A 22,147-nucleotide genomic window follows, 5' to 3' on the forward strand; every position below is an offset into this window, starting at 1 on the left:
AAAAAACCTTCTGTGTGCAGCAGCCTCCCAAATGCTTACCTGAGCCCCCTTTCGATCCAGTGATGTCCACGACACCCTTGCCTCTCCCCGGACCTGCACTCCTAATTGTCTTTTGACAACAGTGGGAGCCATTGGCTCCCTCTGCTGTCAATCACAGCCATTGAGCCAATCAGGAGACGAAGGGGGCGGGTCTGTGCCGCAGCCTCGTGTTTAAATGGACACACTGAGCCTCTGCTCAGGAGCGCACCTGCTCGGGTGCTCTCATTGCATGCTGCTTGCTGTGTGGGCACCCGGCAGGATGGAGGGATCAGGAGTTCCTGCAAGGGACCTGAGAAGAGGAGGACCCGGGCTGCTCTGTAAAAAACCAACTGCATAGAGGAGGTGAGCATAGCATGTTTATTATTAAAAATTAAAAATAAAAATAAAAAAATGAGACTTTACAATCACTTTAAGTTAAATTTGCATGTAAGTTGGAACAGGTACATTTTTTAAGTGCAACTCCAGTCAAAAAAATAAAGCTTTTTATGGATAGCATAGGCAAGGGTTAACATCCCATAAGGTTTGTTTTGCTGGCAGGTACTGCTGGTGGGTACTGCTGGTGGGTACTGTTAGCTGGTAATGCTGGTGGGTACAGCTGGCTGGTACTTTACAGCTGGATGGTACTGCTGGTGGGTACTGCTCGTGTGTACAGCTGTGGGTACTGCTGGTGGGCACTGCTGTGGATACTGCTGGCTGGTACTACTGGTGGTTACTGCTGACTGGTACTGCTGTAGGTATTGCTGGCTGGTACTGCTTTGGGTACTGCTGGGGGTACTGCTGGCGGGTACTGCCGGCTGGTACTGCTGTTGGTACTGCTGGTGGGTACTGCTGGCTGGTACTGCTGGTGGTTACTGCTGGTGGTTACTGCTGGCTGGTACTGCTGTAGGTACTGCTGGCTGGTACTGCTTTGAATACTGCTGGCTGGTACTGCTGTGTATTGCTGGCTGGTACTGCTGTGGGTACTGCTGTGGGTACTGCTGTGGGTACTGCTGTGGGTACTGCTGGCTGGTACTGCTGGTGGGTACTGCTGTGTGTACTGCTGGCTGGTACTGCTGTGGTCATTGGTGGTGGGTACTGCTGGCGGGTACTGCTATTGGGAAATGTTGGCGGAGATCACCGAGCGGCGCTGGAGGAAGCATGCAGAGCCGATGCTTCCTGTATCTCTCCTCTCGCAGGCGGAGTGCATTTGATATCACTCCGCCTGTGACACGACGGAGTCGAAATTACACAGGAAGCATCAGCTCCGTTCTGTCACATCTGACAGACACTGTTGTTTCGCCAGACATCCCAAGTCTCCTGTGAGGTGCGGGAGTCTCCCGCATGCGGGCATGGCAGTTGCGAGTGTCAGGGAGCCGCAGCCCGCATGCGGGAGACTCCTATACCTCGCAGGAGATTCGAGATGTCTGGCGACAAGACCCCCCTGGTAGTGTAACCCAGGCGCCAGACCGCTAATTCTAGTTGCCAATGCGACCTGGTGCCCGGGGTTTGTCGAGCCATGCCTGTATGTATACACACAGCACTGTACTGTCACCGTCCATTAGCAGTTGGTTTGTGTACACAGGTAGCAATGTGGATGAGACCCCTGTATATATACTGCACAAAATGATGTGCCAGTTTCAAAATAGAATATACAGTAGTTACATAGATAATCTGGTTGAAAAAAAAACATCCAGTTCAAACAACAGAAAAAAAAAAACAACAACATACAAATCTGAAACTTCCATATACACTATCCTATACCCAAAGTTGATCCAGAGGAAGGCAAAAAAAAATCCAGCAAAGCATGATCCAATTTGCTCCGACGGGGGGGATTCCTTCCTGATCCCCTAAGAGGCAATCAGATATTCCTTGGATCAACTTTACCTATAATTGTTAGTATCCCGTTATATTATGTGCATTTAGGAAAGAATCTAGGCCTTTTTTTTTAAAACAATCTACTCAGCTGACCAGAATGAGCTCTTGAGGGAGTCTATTCTACATTTTCACAGCTCTTACTGTAAAGAAGCCACAGAATGATGAATAGGGTCAGCTCCGCCCCCCATAAGTACATATATTCCTCCCTTTCACAGTGCTGGACAACAGGGGATAAGCAGGCAGGCAACCTATCAGCCAAGGAGAAATAGTTTGCACACGCACACACATATTCCCGGAAATTGGGGATGTTTGGTCACCCTACTGTACATGTTTACAATTTCGTACATTTCTGGTCCCAACTGTCCTGTACGAAACTCATGTAACTGTCCTATGTGTGACCCAAAAGGATTGTGTGTTCAAAATGATTAAAATGTACATATTCAGACATTTTAGAAATATACATAAATGTATATAAAAAGATAAAAAAAAAAAAAATCAACCCCTCCTTCATCCCTTTACATGCTTCCACATGCTGAGGAAACCATTCTTGTGTTTAATAATGTTAGCTTTATTTTCCTGTACAGGAATGTGCAATTATAGTGTACTGTTTTCATACCATTAGTGCCTGTTCACACTAGTGCGATGCCAGACATTGCATGTGATTCGCACCGCATTGCTGTGCAGATCACATGCAATGTTTGGGCGATGCGATTTCAGCCATACAAAAAGTATGGCTGAAATCGCATTGCATTCGCACCAAAATGGTGCAGGACCCTTTTTTTTGGTTCGCACTGGAATCGGATCGCATGGGTGTTCACACCTATGCGATCTGATTTCTGCACCATTTCACAGTTCGCACTGCGATCTGCGAACCAATCTGGGGGTGTCATTAACTTTACATTGACACCCCCAGCGATTTGCAGACCTCAGTGTGAACCATTGTGCGATTCTGGTGCGATGCGGGAACCAGCACTGATTAGCAGGGTTTCCCGCATCCCATCAGTGTGAAGCGGGACTTAGGGTGCTTTATTACACATAAGCTTTTCATTTATGATTGCTGAATAGTGTAAATGCTTTAAGTATGCACATCTCATCTAAACAATGGTTTAATTAGCTGCACACAGCTCCAATTATGAATTTGTACAAGTTCCAGTGACATTACTCTTGATAGGGTTGTGAGTTCAGCCATCCTGTAATTTAAAGTAGAAGTCTACCAAAACTTTTTTCAATAGGAAAAGGATTTCAATAAGAAAGTACACTATTTTTACCAAAAGTATTGGGACACCTGCCTTTACATGCACATAAACTTTAATTGCATCTCAGTCTTAGGCTCCTTTCACACACTCCGTCCGTTGGACGGAGTCCGTTTTTCTCAGCGGAGACACAGCTGACAGTTCCCCATGCATCTCTATGGGGGAAATCGGATGTCAACGGACCGTCAGTCCGTTCTCACCCGATCTCATCCGATCCGATCCGCTGGACGGATGGAAAATAGGGTTTCCATCCATCCAGATTTGACGGATCGGATCGGGTCGGATGTCAGCGGACATGTCTCCGCTGACATCCGATGCCCCATAGGAATGCATGGGGGGACCGTTCAGATCCGCCAAAAAAACGGACAGGCGGATCTGAACGGTCCGCCTGTGTGAAAGGGGCCTTAGTCTGTAGGGTTCACTATTGAGTTGGCCCACCCTTTGCAGCTATAACAGCTTCAACTCCTCTGGGAAGGCTGCCCACAAGGTTTAGGAGTGTGTCTATGGGAATGTTTGACCATTCTTCCAGAAGCGCATTTGTGAGCTCAGGCACTGATGTTGGAGAGAAGGCCTGGCTCGCAGTCTGCACTCTAATTCATACCAAAGGTGTTCTATAGGGTTGATGTCAGGACTTGGTATGCTGATGCCTTAAGAATTCCTTTCACTAGAACTAAGGGGCCAGGCCCAGCCCCTGAAATACAAACCCACACCATAATCCACCCTCCGGCAAATGATTTGGACCAGTGCACAAAGCAAGGTACAAAAAGATATGGATGAGCGAGTTTGGGGTGGGGGAACTTGACCAGCCTGCACAGAGTCCTGACCTTAACCCGACAGAACACCTTTGGAATGAATTAGAATGAAGAGAGTCAGGCCTTCTGTCTAACATCAGTGTCTGATCTCACAAATGTGCTTCTGGAAGAATGGTTTACCTGTAGTTTGTTTTTGCTTCTATTGCTACAACACCCCTTTCCTGAAGAAGCATGTCAGTGAAATGCATTGAGAGAACATGTAGCCCTAGATCAGACCCTTGGAATTTTTTCAAATTTAGTAGCACCATACGTTTTTTAGTGCCTTTTCCAGTTTGCAGAAACATACTACAGTCAAATTAAAATTGGGGAAAAAACAGCGTGGGGTCCCCCCAATCCATACCAGGCACTTAGGGTCTGGTATAGATTTTAAGGGGAACCCCACGCCAAAATTTAAAAACAAATTGTGTCTAGTTTCCCCCAAAATCCATACCAGACCCTTATCCGAGCATGCAGCCTGGAAGGTCAGGAAAGGGGAGACGGGGGAGCGACCCCCCCCCAAACCATACCAGGCCACATGCCCTCAACATGGAGGGGGTGCTTTGGGTCTGCCCCTCAAAGCTCCTTGTCCCCTTGTTGATAGCAGCAAGGATCTCTTCCCCACAACCCTGGCCAGTGGTTGTGGGGGTCTGCGGGAAGGGGGGTTTATCAGAATCTGGAACAAGGGGGCCCCTAGATCCTGGCCTCCCATTTGAATGAGTATAGGGTACGTAGTACCCCTACTCATTTACCAAAAAAAAAAGTGTAGTGTAAAAAAAGACAGTAGGCTGTTTTTGAAAAGTCCTTTATTTAACCACTTTACCACCGGAGGATTTTGCTGTCTTACGTCCAGGCCACTTTTTGCGATTCGGCGCTGTGCGAATTTAACTGACAATTGCGCGGTCGTGCGACGCTGTACCCAAACGAAATTTATGTCCTTTTTTTCCCCACAAACAGAGCTTTCTTTTGGTGGTATTTGATCACCTGTGCGATTTTTATTTTTTGCGCTATAAACAAAAAAAGAGCGTAAATTTTGAAAAAATAACAATATTTTTCATATTTTTTTATATGAAATTCCCCCCCCCCAAAAATGTAAAAATCAACATTTTTTTAAATTTTTGGCCAATTTGTTTTCTGCTACCTATGTTTGGTAAAAAAAATCACATTAAGCGTATTTTGATTGGTTTGCGCAAAAGTTATTGCGTTTACTAACTAAGGGAAAGATTTCTGTCATTTTTGGTGTTTTTTTTTTTTTTTAACGAGTAATGGCGGCGATCTGCGATTTTTTTTGCGGGACTGCGACATTGCGGCAGACAGATCGGACCCTTGACTGACATTTTTGACACTTTTGGGGTTACCAGTGACATTACTACAGTAATCAGTGCTATAAATATGCACTGTTACTATAAAAATGACACTGGCAGGGAAGGGGTTAATTTTATTGGAGAGGGAGGGGTTAATGTATGCCTGGTGCTTACTGACGTGTGTGGGGGGAGGTGACTGAGTGACACAGGGACAGATCGAAGGTTCAGCTATGCTGAACCCTGCAATCTGTCACTGTCTGTCACTTAGGAGATCCGCCCGCTTTGTTTACACAAGCGGGCGGATCTCCAGACTCGATTCCCCGACGATCGGGGAAGAGCAGCGGCGATCGCCACCGCTCCTCCCTTGGCCCGACTTCCGCTGTGAATGAATACAGCGGGAGCGAGCCTCCGGCGGTGCGCGTGCGCGCCCACAAGGGGAGTCTACGTTGCTGGATGATAACTAACCACTTTGCCACAGTAGAGCTCGAGTGAGCGGTTGGCAAGTGGTTAAAAAATAAAAAACAATGTTCTCTGATGTAGATCCATTGTCAGTCATGACACCCGCTGCCACTGCCGACGTGAAACAACAAAAAGCTCCGCTCATGTTGAAAGCTCACGCCATCTGCCTGCTCTGCCGTCTGATAGTTCTTAAATAGCTAAGGGGCGGGGCCATCCGGCAACAAATTTGCCTAAAGCATAGCCCCACTTTTGTTGAGAAAAAAACATTCCCCTCTGGGTGACCTATGTACATTACATGGATTATAAGAACCTCTGTTGCAGATTCCTTCCTTTTGGTATTCTGAAGAAATTACTGTTTGTTCCTCTGTGCCCCTGTTTTGACTGGGTCTAATGGGAGTGGTTTCATAATTATCAATCAGCTGTGAAGCTGCAGAGCACTAATGAAAAAATCTGCTGTGCCTGCATCCCTTTAGTTCCTATTGGGAGTATCTCACCAAAAATGACATTTTTGTTGAGGGGATGCCTGAAATCTGACTTGTATCTTATGCAGACTTCTGGGAAAAAGAAGGAAATGATGTTTCTGGGGTGTGGTCATTACACATTCTGTGTATAGAACAGCTCCAGGTAGCCATATTGCATTCCATTTTCAGAAAATTACAGCAGCTGCAGATTGAAAAGAAAATGTCATTTTTAATAAACTAAATTACAATATGACCTGTGTCAAAATTGTATATGCTATAATATTTTTTTCTTTATTTGCTATTTTTATTCCCCACAAAAGTGGAGTTAACCTTTAAATTTAAATGTAAATATATAAAAAAATAAAAAAGCTAGCATACATGGAAGGCAATCTAGTTATCAAGTACAGTTCTATGTGAAATTCTGTACATTTGATTTTGTTAAATGAATATATTACTGGATACATTTTTTTCTGATATAAAGAGATTTTATTAACCACTTAAGCCCCGGAAGATTTTACCCCCTTCCTGACCAGGGCCTATTTTGCGATTCGGCACTGCGTGACTTTAACGGACAATTGCGCAGTTGTGCGACGCTGTACCTAAACGAATTTGACATCCTTTTTTTCCCACAAACAGAGCTTTCTTTTGGTGGTATTTGATCACCTGTGCGATTTTTTGATAATGCGCTATAAACAAAAAAAGAGCGTCAATTTTGCAAAAATAGCAATATTTTTCACATTTTTTAATATGAAATTCCCCAAAAAAAATGTAAAAATCAAAATTTTTTAACATTTTCGGTCAATTTGTTTTATGCTACATATGTTTGGTAAAAAAAATCACAAAAAGCCTATTTTAATTGGTTTGCGCAAAAGTTATCGCGTTTATTAACAAAGGGAAAGATTTTTGTCATTTTTGTTGTTTTTTTTTTTAACGCGTAATGGCGGCGATCTGCGATTTTTTTTGCGGTACTGCGACATTGCGGCGGACAGATCGGACCCTTGACTGACATTTTTGACACTTTTGGGGTTACCAGTGACATTACTGCACTAATCAGTGCTATACATATGCACTGTTACTGCAAAATGACACTGGTAGTGAAGGGGTTAACTTTATTTGAGAGGGAGGGACTGTGTGTGTCCCTAGGGGTGTGATTCTAACTGTGATTGGCTGTGGCTTGAGCTGTAGAAACAGTGATCAACGGTCCTACATAGTAAAATCGTGTAATCACTGTTTCTACACAGGGGAGAATGACAGGCGGCTTGTTTACACTAGCCACCTGATTTTCTCCCTCTGCAGCGACGATCGCAGAGTGACCGGCGGACATCGGGCCCGCCGGTCACATGCGCGGGGGGGGTCCGTGACCATGCGGGAGCGCGCCTCCGGGGGCGCGCGCTCGCTCCCTAGACCCTCACAGGCTAGCGACGTAGATCTACGTCACTCTGCCTGTGAGGGGCTGACTGCCGCAGTAAATATACTGTGAGCAGTCGGCAAGTGGTTAATAGTTTAAGAAGTTGTAAAGTCAGAAGGTTTTTTTCCCAATGCATTCAACGCATTAAGATAAAAAAAATGTCTGTGTGTAGCAGCCTCCCCAGCACCCTCCAATACTTACCTGAGCCCCATCTCTATACAGTGATGTCCACGAGTTCCTCGGCTGTTCGGGACTATACCTCCTGATTGGCTGAGACACAGCAGCGGCGCCATTGGCTCCCACTGGTGTCAGTCAAAGTCAGTTAGCCAATCAGGAGAGGGGGGCAGGGCCAAACAGCAGCTCTGTATCTGAATGGACACACAGAGCTGCAGCTCAGTTTGGGTGCCCCCATAGCAAGCTGCTTGCTGTGGGGGCACTCCACAGGGGGAAGGGGCTAGGAGCAGCGAAGAGGGACCCGAGAAGAGGAAGATCTGGGCCACTCTGTGTAAAACCAGCTCTGCACAGAGGAGATAAGTATACCATGTTTATAATTAAAATTAAAAAAAAAAAAAAAAAACACTAGACTTTACAATCACTTTTAGGCAAATACAGCATTTTAAAATACATGTATTATGCTTAGGTTTATGGCCTCCATTCTCTCTCTGGTTACTCTTGGAACATTCTCTTTTGTATTTCCTGCTCTCAGAACAGAATCTAGCTTCCTCTTATATCATTAAAATGCAACTCCTCCAGTTTCTTCTATTCTAATCCAATGCCTCCATATTCTAGTTTTCTGTATCGTGCATTCAATGCCCCAATATAAACCCAAGCTAGAAGTTCTGCATTCCACCTGCTGCATTTTGTGTAAGATAAAGGAATACACTCAGAATGCAGAAACAACTGAGAGACAAATAATCTCAGAGCTGGGACGTCACATCCAGAGCTCCTGGGAGATACTTAGTTGCCAATATTTTAAAATGACTTCTACGAAGAGAGAAATTGCTGCAGCTGAACCCGTCATACAATACGGTCTTGTAGGACTCACAGCCTACTATACACCAAATTAGAAAAGAAATCCTTCTAATCACAACAAATATTTGAAATACCATTTATCAATAAATGATAAGATTTGCTATTAAAAAACACCCACCTAATGAAGAACAATGGGGATTTGGTTATCAAAAGGGAAGGCCAGGAACATTTCAAGGGATAAAAACTTCAGAGACTATTTCTGGAAATTTAGAAGATAGGAATACATAGTCTACTATTAAAAGCTTTTAAAAAGGCTATTTGCTTGCCTATTATGCTGCTGGCACCAGGCCCCCTACTAGTGTATGGGCTGTCCTTCCTTGATGACCGCCTTGGCTAGGACCGACAGGGCAGCTGTATAGTTAGTATGGGGGGGGGGGAAGGAATAACCTAGGTGAAGCCACCATTAATGAAGATGTAATATCCCACCCCCATTGTGTTTAGCTGGTTAGTGGGCATGAAGGAGGAGGGATGGAGTAGGCTGTCATTTACCACTGTGTATACGCCCACATGTGCAACTTTATAGTCACATGAACTGCTCAGATGTGATAGGAAGGAAATGCTCAGAGTAGAAACACACTGAAAACTGCGCATGTGCAGAGCTGCCAACACTGTTCTGCAAAATCCCCAACTGCAGTGGGGACATGAACAGGAGGGGGAGACAGAAAACAGCAGGACAACCATTTTTTTGCAAAATACTGAAAATGAATCCCATAGTGACCGAGTGAGTATGAATAGCATGTAATACACCATTTGATAGTTTTCAATATGTAAGGTTTAATATGTAGGTTCAATATGTAGGTTTAATGACACTTTAAAAGCTAGCCCTGTACAAGTGAGCTAACCTCTAGTGCAACTGTTTATGCATGTGGAAGACTAAAAACAGTTAGGTGTGGTATGTTACCACTCCTCTCAATACCAGGATGTTATAGCTAAGCAAGCTGTATAATGCAGTTGTGGGAGCATGTAAAACATTGTTTGCCTTAAAATGTAAGTAGAGACACCACTTTTTGCACCTGAGACATCACATGAGCATGATTGGAGTATAGTCCATCAACATCTAAAAAACAGGTTTTTTAGAGTCACCAGGGCAAAATACCTTTTAAGATTTGATGTCTTTACCACTTGGTGCTCTGGTCATTTTTGCTTCTTGGATTTCACTGTATTTCCTTTGGTTGTTCACCCTCCTGAAAGGTACAATGTGTGATGGATTTTTGTTCAGTTTACTGTACATGGTTGTCACAGGCTGTAAATTTTCTTTTGCTGAAGAATGGACTATGTTTTAAATATTATTATTTTGTGACCGATCAGGACACTGTAATGTTGAATTAGTCTTGGATTATGATTTAAAATATGTTTTTGAAAATATTTTGCCACCTTTGCAAGATGAAGTCATTTTTTTAGAAGTTCGGGTTAATTGGATTTTGACTACTTTGGGCATCACAATTAGTTTTTGGTGGAATTCAACTTTACGTAGTTTTAAGAAATTCATGGTTGCCAACTTTTTTAGAATATATGAGCCATTAGATCTAGTGAACTACATTTATTACAAAACATTTATTACATTCTGCTTGTGTATTAGGGTTAATGAATGTGGAATGTAAGCTAAGAAGATGGGACTGTATTCATTTGCCTTTTCATTAGAAAATAACCCATTAAAAACATTTTTACTTTCATCAGATCTGCTAACCAGATCAGGAGTGTGAATCAAGCAAATTCTCACTGATCATTCAACCTGCAATTTTTTTAAAACTTTGTAAATATTTTTTTCTTCTAATTATTCCAGTGCTATATTCCTAGCCTGCATATTTACAGCAAGAGGACTGTGAGTGTGAGCATCACATTTTATTTTAGTAAAAACCATTATGTCTTTTGGTACTAAAGAGCTGCTTCGAATGATTTAAAAAAAAAAATTATTAGAGTAGATTTAGGGAGTTAATTTATCTGTTGGAACCCTGTACAAGTAAAAACGTTGATCTACCAGCCAATCTAAGGTTATATGTTAATTCATCAATTTTTATTTTGAACCATTTAAATCGTTTTTTTCCCTTCTCAATGATACCAGTACTTAATACCTGGCCTGTATCCTCAAAGCAAGAGGGCTGTTGGTATGAGGGTCTCTTTTCATATTAGGCAATTGCAGGGACTGTATAAAGGTCTATGTGCAACATATCTTTATTAGGATCCTAGAGTAGTGAATCCAAATATATTGAATTGGAAAAAGATTCCAACAGAAAGCACAGCCTTAAAAATGTGTATTATGTAAACATGTAATGCATAGCAAATATGATTTATATAGCATAAAAATGGTTTAAGTGAAACTAGCACAATGATGCCACTGGTGTCAAGTCTCATGCTGACAATGAATGTATTTTGGTATGTGGGATAAATATTTGCTGGCTTTGTTCAAATTTCACTGCCTCCACTCATTGTCTATTTGCTTAAATCACAGTCTGAAGTCTGACCTACTAAATATTTCATGCAATTTAGGAATTTTTTATACTGAGTTAGTGAGTAGTCACTCAAATAATAGAACATTAACCCTTTCTGCAGTGGCAGTTTACAAAAAGGCTAACACTTAAGGTATTTTTTTTTTACTTGGTCATAAAACCTTATATATACACAGTATATATATATATATATATATATATATATATATATATGTATGTATGTATATATATATATATATATATATATATATATATATATATATACACACGCACACACTATATCACCAAATGTATTGAGACACCTGCCTTTACATGCACAGGAACTTTAATGGCATCTCAGTCTCAGTCTGTAGGCTTCAATATTGAGTTGGCCCACCCTTTGCAGCTATAACAGCTTCAGCTCTTCTGGGAAGGCTGTCCACAAGCTTTAGGAGTGAAGCTATGGGAATGTTGGACCATTCTTCCAGGAGCGCATTTGTGAGGTCAGGCACTGATGTGGACAAGAAGGCCTGGCTCGCACTCCCCACTTGAATCCATCCAAAAGATTTATTGGGTTGAGGTCAGACAAACTCATTCATCCATGTCTTTATGAACCTTGTTTGTGCACTGGTCCAAATCAGGGCTTTGGAGGGAGATAAGTAAACACTACAGATATATGAGCCCAGGTGAGGTTTCATGTATGGGGTTTACATCCATTTTAAGACTTGTGTTAAGAAATATCACAATTGATATCTTTCACTTATATCTCGCATAATTTTTCAGCGTTTAGTTAGAGTAGATTGGCCATCTGTTCTATAGCCACATACAGTATGTTTAGATCCTTCAGAAAACCTAACAACATACATTGATGTTTAGATTAATTATTTTTAGCTTTAGGCCCAGTAAGAGGAAATTCTTACATTTTTGTCAGTTTTGAGATAATAATGTGACAGATCTCTTGAGATAAGCTTGCTTCAATCTTCAGACTTCTTTTAGACATCACAAATTGGATATGATCACTTTTAGTATGGCATACTTTAGTCATACTCATGTTAGTATGGCTGTCAAAATCCAGAATACTTTTATTAGTTTAAAAAAAAAAAATGTTTTTTTATGTAAGTGAACTTGTCAGATGATCTACAATTTTTAAAATATATTGTGTTTATTTCATAACAGTATATTAATGCCAAATATAGCTTTTTTATCAATAGGATTAGGTAATTTATGTGTTCTAAAGGCTCGTACACATTAAAAGTAAATAGGGTGAAATTTTCCTCTTTCGATCTTTCGATTTTTTGATAGTGTGTACACAACTTTCAACACCCGATTCTGACCTTCCAAATAAAAATTTCCGAAGGGACAAACTCCAAAATTTTTCTCATATGGGACCAAAATTAACGATTTTCGTTTAATTTATATTGTTTTCATACGATTTTCATGCAAGAAGAATCAGAGAAAAAGACTATGCATGATCAGAAACAATAAACAACAAAAAAAGCCTTTGTATTACGGGAATTATCGTATAATATTCTCTTCCTTGGTTCCGACTTACTGTGAAACAATGAGGAAAATCGGACAATTGTTTGCCCACATTTCTTATAGTGTGTACTCCACTTAAGTAGGTGTTTTTAGGCAAATTTTTTTTTTTTATAATAACTGGCTCATTCAATAGGGCACTGCAAAGAGCAATGGGAATGTGAAAACTATCCCGATTGAAAATCGCCAGCAAAATTAAAAAAAAACGGTGTTGGGTTCCCCCTAAGATCCATACCAGATCCTTATCCGAGCACACAGCCTAGCTGGCCAGGATGGGGTTGGGGCGAGCGAGCGCCCCCCTCCCTCCTGAACCATACCAGGCCACATGCCCTCAACATGGGGGTGTGGGTGCTTTGGGGCGGGGGGGCTCTGCCTCCCTACCCAAAAGAACCTTGCCCCCATGTTGATGGGGACAGGGGTCTCTTCCCCACAACCCAGGGCTGTGAATGATCTTTCTTACCTTTTTCTTACAAGATTATAAAATTGTCATGTGACCATGCATCTCTTCTTGTTGATAGTGAGGGGTGGGGTTACAGAATACTGTACAGACATACAGTGTGTCTGTATTCCATAGTCTGTTTAGCCTGAGGCAAGATCCAGTCTGTACTTGGACAGGGGGCATGTTCGAAAGGCAGGCTATGATTAGGAGGGTGTGTGTGGCAGAGGCAGGCTATGTTTGGGAGGGGGTGTGTGACAGAGACAGGTTGTGATTGGTCAGGAGGTGTAGTGGCTGAACAAACTACCCTATACAGGCATGCTGTGTGTGGATGAAAACTGACCGCGCAAGCACAGATCAGTTTCTGTCCATTATTTGGTCAATTTAAACAAGGAAGAAAGGAGACTGGCAGGATCAACCAGGTATCTCAGATGGAAGAAGCACATGAACAAGAAAGAGACTAGGTGGGAGATTTACTAAAACTGAAGCACTCAGAATCTGGTGCAGCTGTGCATTGTAGCCAATCAGCTTCTAACTTCAGCTTGTTCAGTTAACCTTTGACAATAAAACCTGGAAGCTGACTGGTTTCTATGTAGAGTTGCACTAGATTTTGCACTCTTCAGTGTTAGTAAATAACCCCCTATGCTTAATAAATACACAAATGTGAACACACACATAGGAAAAAAAAAATATTTAGGGTTACCTGCTTGTTGTCTGCCCACAGAAGTTGTACTGCGAGTGGGTGGCAGCTCCAGGCCAGATGACGTACCTGCATGTCGTGGCCTTTCATCAGGGTTCAGGAAGCACATGCCCCCTGGAGACCCGTGCTGTGATTGGACACAGCACGAGTTTGGCAGCTGATTTCAGCCAATGATTTTGGCTGAAGTTAGCTGGTTGGCTGTAGGCAGTCACACACAGAGTTCGGCGTTTACAAATACACAGAGCTCTGTGTTCTGTGAACAGCAATCTAGCTGTTTCTTCTGCCTGCAAAGCAGGGAGAAAAAAACAAACAAACAAACAAACAGAGAGTAAAGTAAAAGCAACACATTACACATTGTTAGGCACACAATTAACCCTTTGATTGCCCCTAGATGTTAACCTCTTCCCAGCCAGTGTAATTAGTACAGTGACAGTGTACAGTATTAGCATTGATTACTGTATTAGTGTCACTGTTCATGTCAGTGCTAGTTAGTGTACCTTCCAGTCAGCGTCAGCTAGCACCAGATTGGTCACCACACTATCACAGTTCCACCATAAGTCATTGCTCGCTGCTGTTAGCAGCAGAGTGTCAAAGCTGCATAAATTCCAGTATATATACACCATAGTTTGTATACATTATAACGATCGCACAAAACCAAATAATATACACTTATTTTTTTTTTTTGTTACCAAAGACATGTAGCAGAACACATTTTGACCAAAAATTAGGAGAAAATTTAATTTTTTTTATTGGATATGTTTTATAACAGAAAATAGAAAATTGTGTTTTTTTTTCCAAAATTTTCAGTCTTTTTCTTTTATATTGCAAAAATTAAAAACCCAGTGGTGATAAAATACCGCTAAAAGAAAACTCTATTTGTGTCGAAAAAAGAATTATAGGAATGTCATTTGCATACAGTGTTGCATGACCACGCAATTGCCAGTTAAAGTAGCGCAGTGCTGAATAGCAAAAAAGGCTCTGGTCATGAAGCGGGTAAAACCTTCAAGTGGGTGAAGCTAAACAACATGCATGCTAATTGGTTGTTGTGGGTTATTACACATTCATTTTCGCAATTTCCACAGAATATACACAATAAGAATCCTGCAAGTTTTGAGTAGTACAAAATCAACTGATTGGTTATCTTGTGCTGTTGTATTTTATAAACAGCCATTTTGTTTTATTAATTAAAAATAATTGTAAACATTTTTGTAAGACTTTATCATTATCTCACTTTTATTTATTTTTTTCTAACCACAGCCATGATGTCCTATATGTCTGTCACCTTCTTGTGGGTCACTCTTGGATTAACAATGTCTGCCAAAATTATTGTTGTCCCGCCAATTATGTTTGAAAGCCATCTATATATATTTAAAACCATGGCCACTACTTTAAAAGACAAGGGCCATCAAACTGATTTTCTTGTTTCTGAAGGAAGAGACGTTCCACCATCAAGTAATTACCAACTTCAGCGATACCCAGGGATTTTTAACAGTACCACTTCAGATGAATTTTTACAGTCGAAAATGAAGAATATATTCTCTGGGAGATTTACAGCATTAGAACTGTTTGACATTCTTGACCATTACTCCAGGAACTGTGATTTAATGGTGGGAAACAAGGAATTATTGGAAAATCTGAAGAAGGAGAAGTATGACTTGGTACTTGTGGATCCCAATGAGATGTGTGGATTTGTCATAGCCAATATTCTGGAAGTGAAGTATGCAGTTTTTTCTACTGGACTTTGGTACCCAGCTGAAGTTGGTGCTCCTGCACCTTTATCATATGTTCCAGAATTCAACTCACTTCTCACAGACCGTATGGACCTTCTGGATAGAATTAGGAATACAGTTGTTTATCTTGTCTCTCGATTTGGAGTAAATTTCTTAGTCTTACCAAAATATGAAAGGATAATGAGGAAATATAATGTTTTGCCTTCAAAATCCATGTATGAATTGGTCCAGGGAAGCTCTTTATGGATGCTGTGTACTGATATTGCTCTGGAATTCCCAAGACCTACACTTCCAAATGTTGTATATGTGGGAGGAATCCTTACCAAGCCTGCCAGTCCACTACCCCAGGTAGGAATCTAGTTCTATTTGTCTGAAAATATTTTAATAATTAAAGTGGAACTTCACTCTCTCAATCAACAAGGACTAATTTCAATCTTCATGTTGCCAGCATTAGTAAATAGGTAGGAACGCATATCATATATAATTATTTTAAACTTTTTTACATTTGTTTATTTACTTCCTGGTTTCTAGGCCTAAGCAAATGTGTCATACATCCCAGGAGTCTTCAGGAGGGGAAGTGGGGGGGGGGGGGGGGGGTTCTAAGCTCAGCCTATGCCTGAGCTAAGGGCAAATGGAATCCAGGAGGTAAATGATACATGAATCATCTGCCTTTAGTCAAGATGGCTACTGCCGGAAATGCAGGTTTTTTTTTTTTTAAAAAAGATTTCTCAACAAAATAAAGCATTGAAACATGGATTGATGGGGGAGTTTGCTTTGAATATTAAAAGTGAAGGAATAGCATTTTTGGTTTGTGGTACTCAGATGCAGTGCAGTTCCACTTTAAATTATTGCATAACTTATTGCTTTGTTTTGCTTTAATTTGGCATGTTTTTGTATTTTTTATATAACAGCTGTTATTAGACATACTGTATATACCTACTGAAATAGGAAACTAAAAGCACTGTAGTGTAGATATTTTTAGCCTTTTGAAAACAGGACAAGGTAGCATTTCCAAAAAGAGCCCCAAACCTAAAACTGGCATTTTACAGTCCAGGACACAAACAATTGTGCACAAGCTTATATTACAATAAAATGCTCTTTTTCTATATAACATATAATTAATGTGTGCTGTAAATTTGAATTTACATACAAAACAGCTAAATACAAACGTAATAATAAGGCCCCATTCACATTGCTGCGATCCGACTTGGGGGGGCGACCTCCGAGGTCGCGGTGCGAGCAGCGCGCCGCGACCTCGGAGCGGCCGCCACGGACTTCATAACATTGAAGTCTATGGCGGTCGCCTCCAGGTCGCCCCAAAGAAGCTCCGGACCCTTTTTCTAAATCGTAGCGACTTGTGTCGCTCCTATTAGAATGGGTCCGCAGCTTCCCTATGGAAGGCGACCTACGGCGACCTGTGAGGCGACCAGGTCGCCTCACAGGTCGCCTTAGTGTGAACGGGGACTTATAGTGTTCTTTATGCACAGCCAGTGTTACACTATATCTGTTTTTTAAAAAGTGACTGACATTGTGTAACTCTCGATGTGTATGAAGGAAACTATTATTATTATGTTGGTATTTAACTGTTTTGTATGTTATTTCACATTTACTGTATCATTTTGAGATTGGTAGTGCAGCACACATTAATAATATTTCATTTTATTTATGAATTATGTGAACACAATTTTGTGTTTGCAACAACCCACAAAGCATTCTTTGGTTATTTTTTTAATTTTAGACTTATTTATTGGTAGCGCAGGAGTTATCCACTAACATATATCTTTTACTATATATTCATATACCAAAACAGAGTTTCATTGGAGGTTCCCATTTCAAATTCTCAGAATAATGCTTCCATAACCATGAAATAAAAATAGGATAACTGCATGAATGGAACAAGAAGATTCTAATCTATGGTAGCACCCTACTAGCACTGTAGGATTAGTAAAGAGCAATAAAGTTGACAGCGTATGCTTCTCTCTTTGAACTTGATAAAGCAGAACGAAGGGAACATATCATATAAAAGTCACTATGTTTATTGTATAATTAAAATCTGACATGTGGTCAGCTTTAGTGGGTGCAGCAGATTACCTCTAAGTTATGAATTTGCACAAAAAAGGGATGATCAGACCAGTTTCCAACCAATTGTCCATGTACAATAGTCACGTTATGAGTATTGATGAGGTGGAATGATGAAAAAGTAACATATCTAAATAAATAAAATTAAGTGTTCTGAAGAGTTACAAATGCAAAAACTCTGATAGCATTGTGTTCTATGACTTGTGTAGCTGATATGGCAAAGTAGAGGATGGGTGATACTTTCCTCTAGTAATGTACAACTTTCCAGTCTATTGCTGATTTTAGGACTAATTATTGCATACTAGCATAATTTAAACTCAATCTGTCTGTCTTTTATACTTGCATACTTTTATACTTGGACCAATGTAACTTGTATGTACCATACCTGGCTGATGCCCCTGGAAGCTAGAAATCACTGAAGTAGACACTGCTACACCAGTAATCTCCACTTGCTTCCAGGTCCCTCACTGAATGGTTGCCATGCTGCATTCTGAACAGAGGAGATCAACCGCTTGACACAGGCACCATTCAGAAAATGCTTTGCATTTTTTGGATGAATGCAAAGCGTTGTCTGAGTGGGTGAGGTGGAGAGCGTGACATCTTTACCATGTCTCTCTACCTCGTCCAACCTCCTTTGTTTGGAATGCAGTGGGGCAGCCACTCAGAGCGGGACCCAGAAGTGGAGTGTGGAGATCACTGGATTAACAGGGTCTACTTCAGTGATTTCCAGCTTCCAGTGACATTGGCCAGTCTATGCAAGCTGGATCAATGTAACTATGTAGAAAATATCTATACCTGCAATTCTTCTTTAAGAGAATAGATGTTTCAAGTGAACTCAGGAAGGGTTAGATTCTAAAAGAATGCTGGGCTATGATCTTCCCATGATAAGAATTAAATCAATTCACATTTAACTCTTACATAGTCTGTATTACTGAAAAAGTTAAGGCAACACAGTTTATAAATAGTACACTGTGCTGTCAGTTGCTTTTCTTGTACAGACAAGCATTACTTAACCACCTAAGCCCCGGAGGATTTTCCTGCTAAAAGACCAGGGGGTATTTTGCGATTCGGCACTGCGTGACTTTAACGGACAATTGCGCGGTCGTGTGACGCTGTACCTAAACGAATTTGACATCCTTTTTTTCCCACAAACAGAGCTTTCTTTTGGTGGTATTTGATCACCTGTGCGATTTTTTGATCACGCGCTATAAACAAAAAAAGAGCGACAATTTTGCAAAAATAGCAATATTTTTCACATTTTTTTATATGAAATTCCCCAAAAAAAAATGTAAAAATCAAAATTTTTTAACATTTTTGGCCAATTTGTTTTATCCTACCTATGTTTGGTAAAAAAAACCGCAAAAAGCGTATTTTGATTGGTTTGCGCAAAAGTTATCGCGTTTACTAACAAAGGGAAAGATTTTTGTCATTTTTGTTGTTTTTTTTTTAACGCGTAATGGCGGCAATCTGCGATTTTTTTTGCGGTACTGCGACATTTCGGCGGACAGATCGGACCCTTGACTGACATTTTTGACACTTTTGGGGTTACCAGTGACATTTCTACAGTAATCAGTGCTATACATATGCACTGTTACTGTAAAAATACACTGGCAGTGAAGGGGTTAACTTTATTTGGGAGGGAGGGGCTGTGTGTGTCCCTAGGGGCGTGATTCTTACTGTGATTGGCTGTGGCTCTAGCTGTAAGGACACTGATCAACGGATCTACATACTAGATCCGTGTAATCAGTGTCTTTACAGCGAGGAGAATGACAGGCAGCTTGTTTAAACAAACTGCCTGACATTCTCCCTCTTCCCCCGGCGATCGCCGAGTGGCCGGCGGACATCGGGTCCGCTGGTCACACGCGCGGGGGGGTGCGTGACCGCGCGGGAGCGGGAGCGCGCCTCCGCGGGCGCGTGCTCGCTCCCCAGACCCTCCCAGGCTAGTGACGTTGATTAACGTCACTCTGCCTGGCAGGGGCTGACCGCCGCAGTAAATCTACTTGCGGCGGTCGGCAAGCAGTTAAATAGTTATATCCTTTAGTTGCCTTTAAGCTTAAAATATTTTTTTCAATTGCCATAAATATGGAGATGAGGGCAAAACTATGCAGTTCACACTTAATATGGACCTCTCAGGGTTGGCAACTCACAGCTTTTTTAATGGCAAAATGGAAGCAATTTTTTTTTTTTTTTTTTATTAATAGTTTCGATTGTACAATACAATAAGAAAAATTTGCTGATAACCATTCAAAACTTAATATACATGGCCAAACAGATAGGTTAGGCATCAGATAATACATAAGTGTAAAAGAAAGATGGTCTCGCATGGTACAGGGGGAGAGCATCTATCTTACTTTATGAACTGGTCTACTATAAAGGATAGGGTTAACCACTTAAGCCCCGGAAGATTTTACCCCCTTCCTGACCAGGGCCTATTTTGCGATTCGGCACTGCGTGACTTTAACGGACAATTGCACGGTCGTGCGACGCTGTACGTAAACGAATTTGACGTCCTTTTTCCCACAAAAAGAGCTTTCTTTTGGTGGTATTTGATCACCTGTGCGAATTTTTGATCATGCGCTATAAACAAAAAAAGAGCGTCAATTTTGCAAAAATAACAATATTTTTCACATTTTTTTATATGAAATTCCCCCCCCCAAAAAATGTAAAAATCAAATTTTTTAACATTTTAGGCCAATTTGTTTTATGCTACATATGTGCGGTAAAAAAAATCGCAAAAAGCGTATTTTGATTGGTTTGCGCAAAAGTTATTGCGTTTACTAACTAAGGGAAAATTTTTTGTCATTTTTGTTGTTTTTTTAACGAGTAATGGCGGCGATCTGCGATTTTTTTGTGGGACTGCGACATTGCGGCGGACAGATCGGACCCTTGACTCACAATTTTGACACTTTTGGGGTTACCAGTGACATTACTACAGTAATCAGTGCTATACATATGCACTGTTACTGTAAAAATGACACTGGCAGTGAAGGGGTTAACTTTTTTTGAGAGGGAGGGGTTAAGTGTGTCCCTAGGGGCGTGTTTCTTACTGTGATTGGATGTGGCTTGATGTGTAAGAACAGAGATCAACGGTCCTACATAGTAGAACCGTGTGATCTCCATTCTTACACGTAAAGTAAAGTAAAGTTCAGATGGTATAGCGAAGACAGGTCTTTCCCGACTTTTATTCCCTAATAGGTTATAAAGTGACGCGTTAGTGGAAAGGGAAGTCTTGCATCCCATTGGTCAACTGTGGTTTGTGTAAGGGCTAAGACTTCACTTTTATCGTAGTTTACTTTCAGTCCTGCAATGTCTCTAAAGTAATCTAGAAGTGAACAAATGGTAATGAGGTCTGCATTCGTGTTGGAAGTGAATAGTAGCATATCATCTGCAAATAAGGCAAATAGAAGTTCCTCATTGCCTATTCAAATATTTTGGATGAGGGCTACCTCCAGTAGGTATCTAGATAGTGGCTCCAAAGCCAGATTAAAGAGTATAGGTGATAAGGGGCAGCCCTGCCTGGTGCCCTTGTGTAGGTTGATGGGATTGGACAGGCCCACCGTTGTAACAATGCGGGCTGACGGGTTGGAATACATAGCTTTAATTAACTCGACTACACGGCCTGTGAAGCCCATCTTTGCCAGGGACATAAACAGCCATTGAAAATTAACATTGTCAAAAAGCTTTTTCCGCGTTGAGGGATACTATACCCATTGGGTCAGATGGATGTGCTTTGGCCTGTCCTAACGCCGCCAGGACTTTGCGGATGTTAGCAGAAGCCTAACGAACTTTGACAAAACCTGACTGGGAGGGGTGAAGAATTGTATGCAATATAGGTGACATTCTGGCTGCTACTATTTTGGATAATATTTTCGCGTCTACGTTTAATAGTGAGATTGGGTGGTAGGACCCAGGAAGCATAGTGTCTTTGCCTCTTTTCGCTATGAGTTTTATGTATACCTGTTGGCCGGTGGGTAGATAATTGCTTTCTTCCCAAATCTTATTGTATACAGAGGTGAGAGTAGGAAGTAAAGCATCCAGAGACAGTTTAAAGAATTCAGCAGTGAATCCATCAGGACCTGGGGATTTGTGGTTAGCAAGGTTCTTTATGGTATGAATGATTTCCTCTTGTGTTATCGGGGCGTTCAGGGCTTCCAGCTGTGCCTGTGTCAATTTAACTTTATCTAGGAAGGTGGAAGCAGTGTCTGTGTTTATTTGGTCATCAGAATAAAGAGTATTGTAGAAAGCCTCTAATGTCGCAGTGATTTATTTCGGGTTTTGCGTAAGGTGTCCATTCCTATCTATGTTCGATAGGTGGGAGGGAAATTTCCATAGTTTGGGGGATAGTGGGGCCTGTGCTAAGTCTATGGAGAGGGATACCGGGGCGTGGTCTGAGATAGCTATTTCTTCGATCTCTGAGTTGCGAGAAAGAGTAAAGTAAGTCTGTTGTACAGAAGATATAGTCTAGTCTTGCTGGGGAGTCATTTGGGGGAGAATAGAATGTAAATTCCTGATCCGTTGGGTGACTAAGGCGCCATACGTCTGTTAAAGAGAGAGAGCCGAAGTCATGGTGGCTAACGGGGTTTCCCATACTTGGGGAGGAACGGATGTCGGTCTGTGCGTGATTTCCTGTTTTCATTTGAGG

The 22,147-nt window shown here is 41.4% G+C and overlaps 1 protein-coding gene across 1 annotated transcript in view; it reads left to right on the forward strand.

Annotated features, from left to right (window-relative positions):
- The window catches only part of UGT8 (UDP glycosyltransferase 8), a 202,502-nt gene that overhangs the window by 46,397 nt on the left and 133,958 nt on the right, over positions 1 to 22,147 (forward strand). The window contains exon 2 of the mRNA XM_082248236.1: positions 14,954 to 15,774. Coding sequence (XP_082104362.1) covers positions 14,956 to 15,774 — 819 coding nt within the window. The 5' untranslated portion in view covers positions 14,954 to 14,955. The remainder of the gene's footprint in view (positions 1 to 14,953; positions 15,775 to 22,147) is intronic.

Source organism: Pelophylax lessonae (genome assembly GCF_965119305.1).
Source record: "Pelophylax lessonae genome assembly, chromosome: 1".
Classification (NCBI taxonomy): domain Eukaryota; kingdom Metazoa; phylum Chordata; class Amphibia; order Anura; family Ranidae; genus Pelophylax; species Pelophylax lessonae.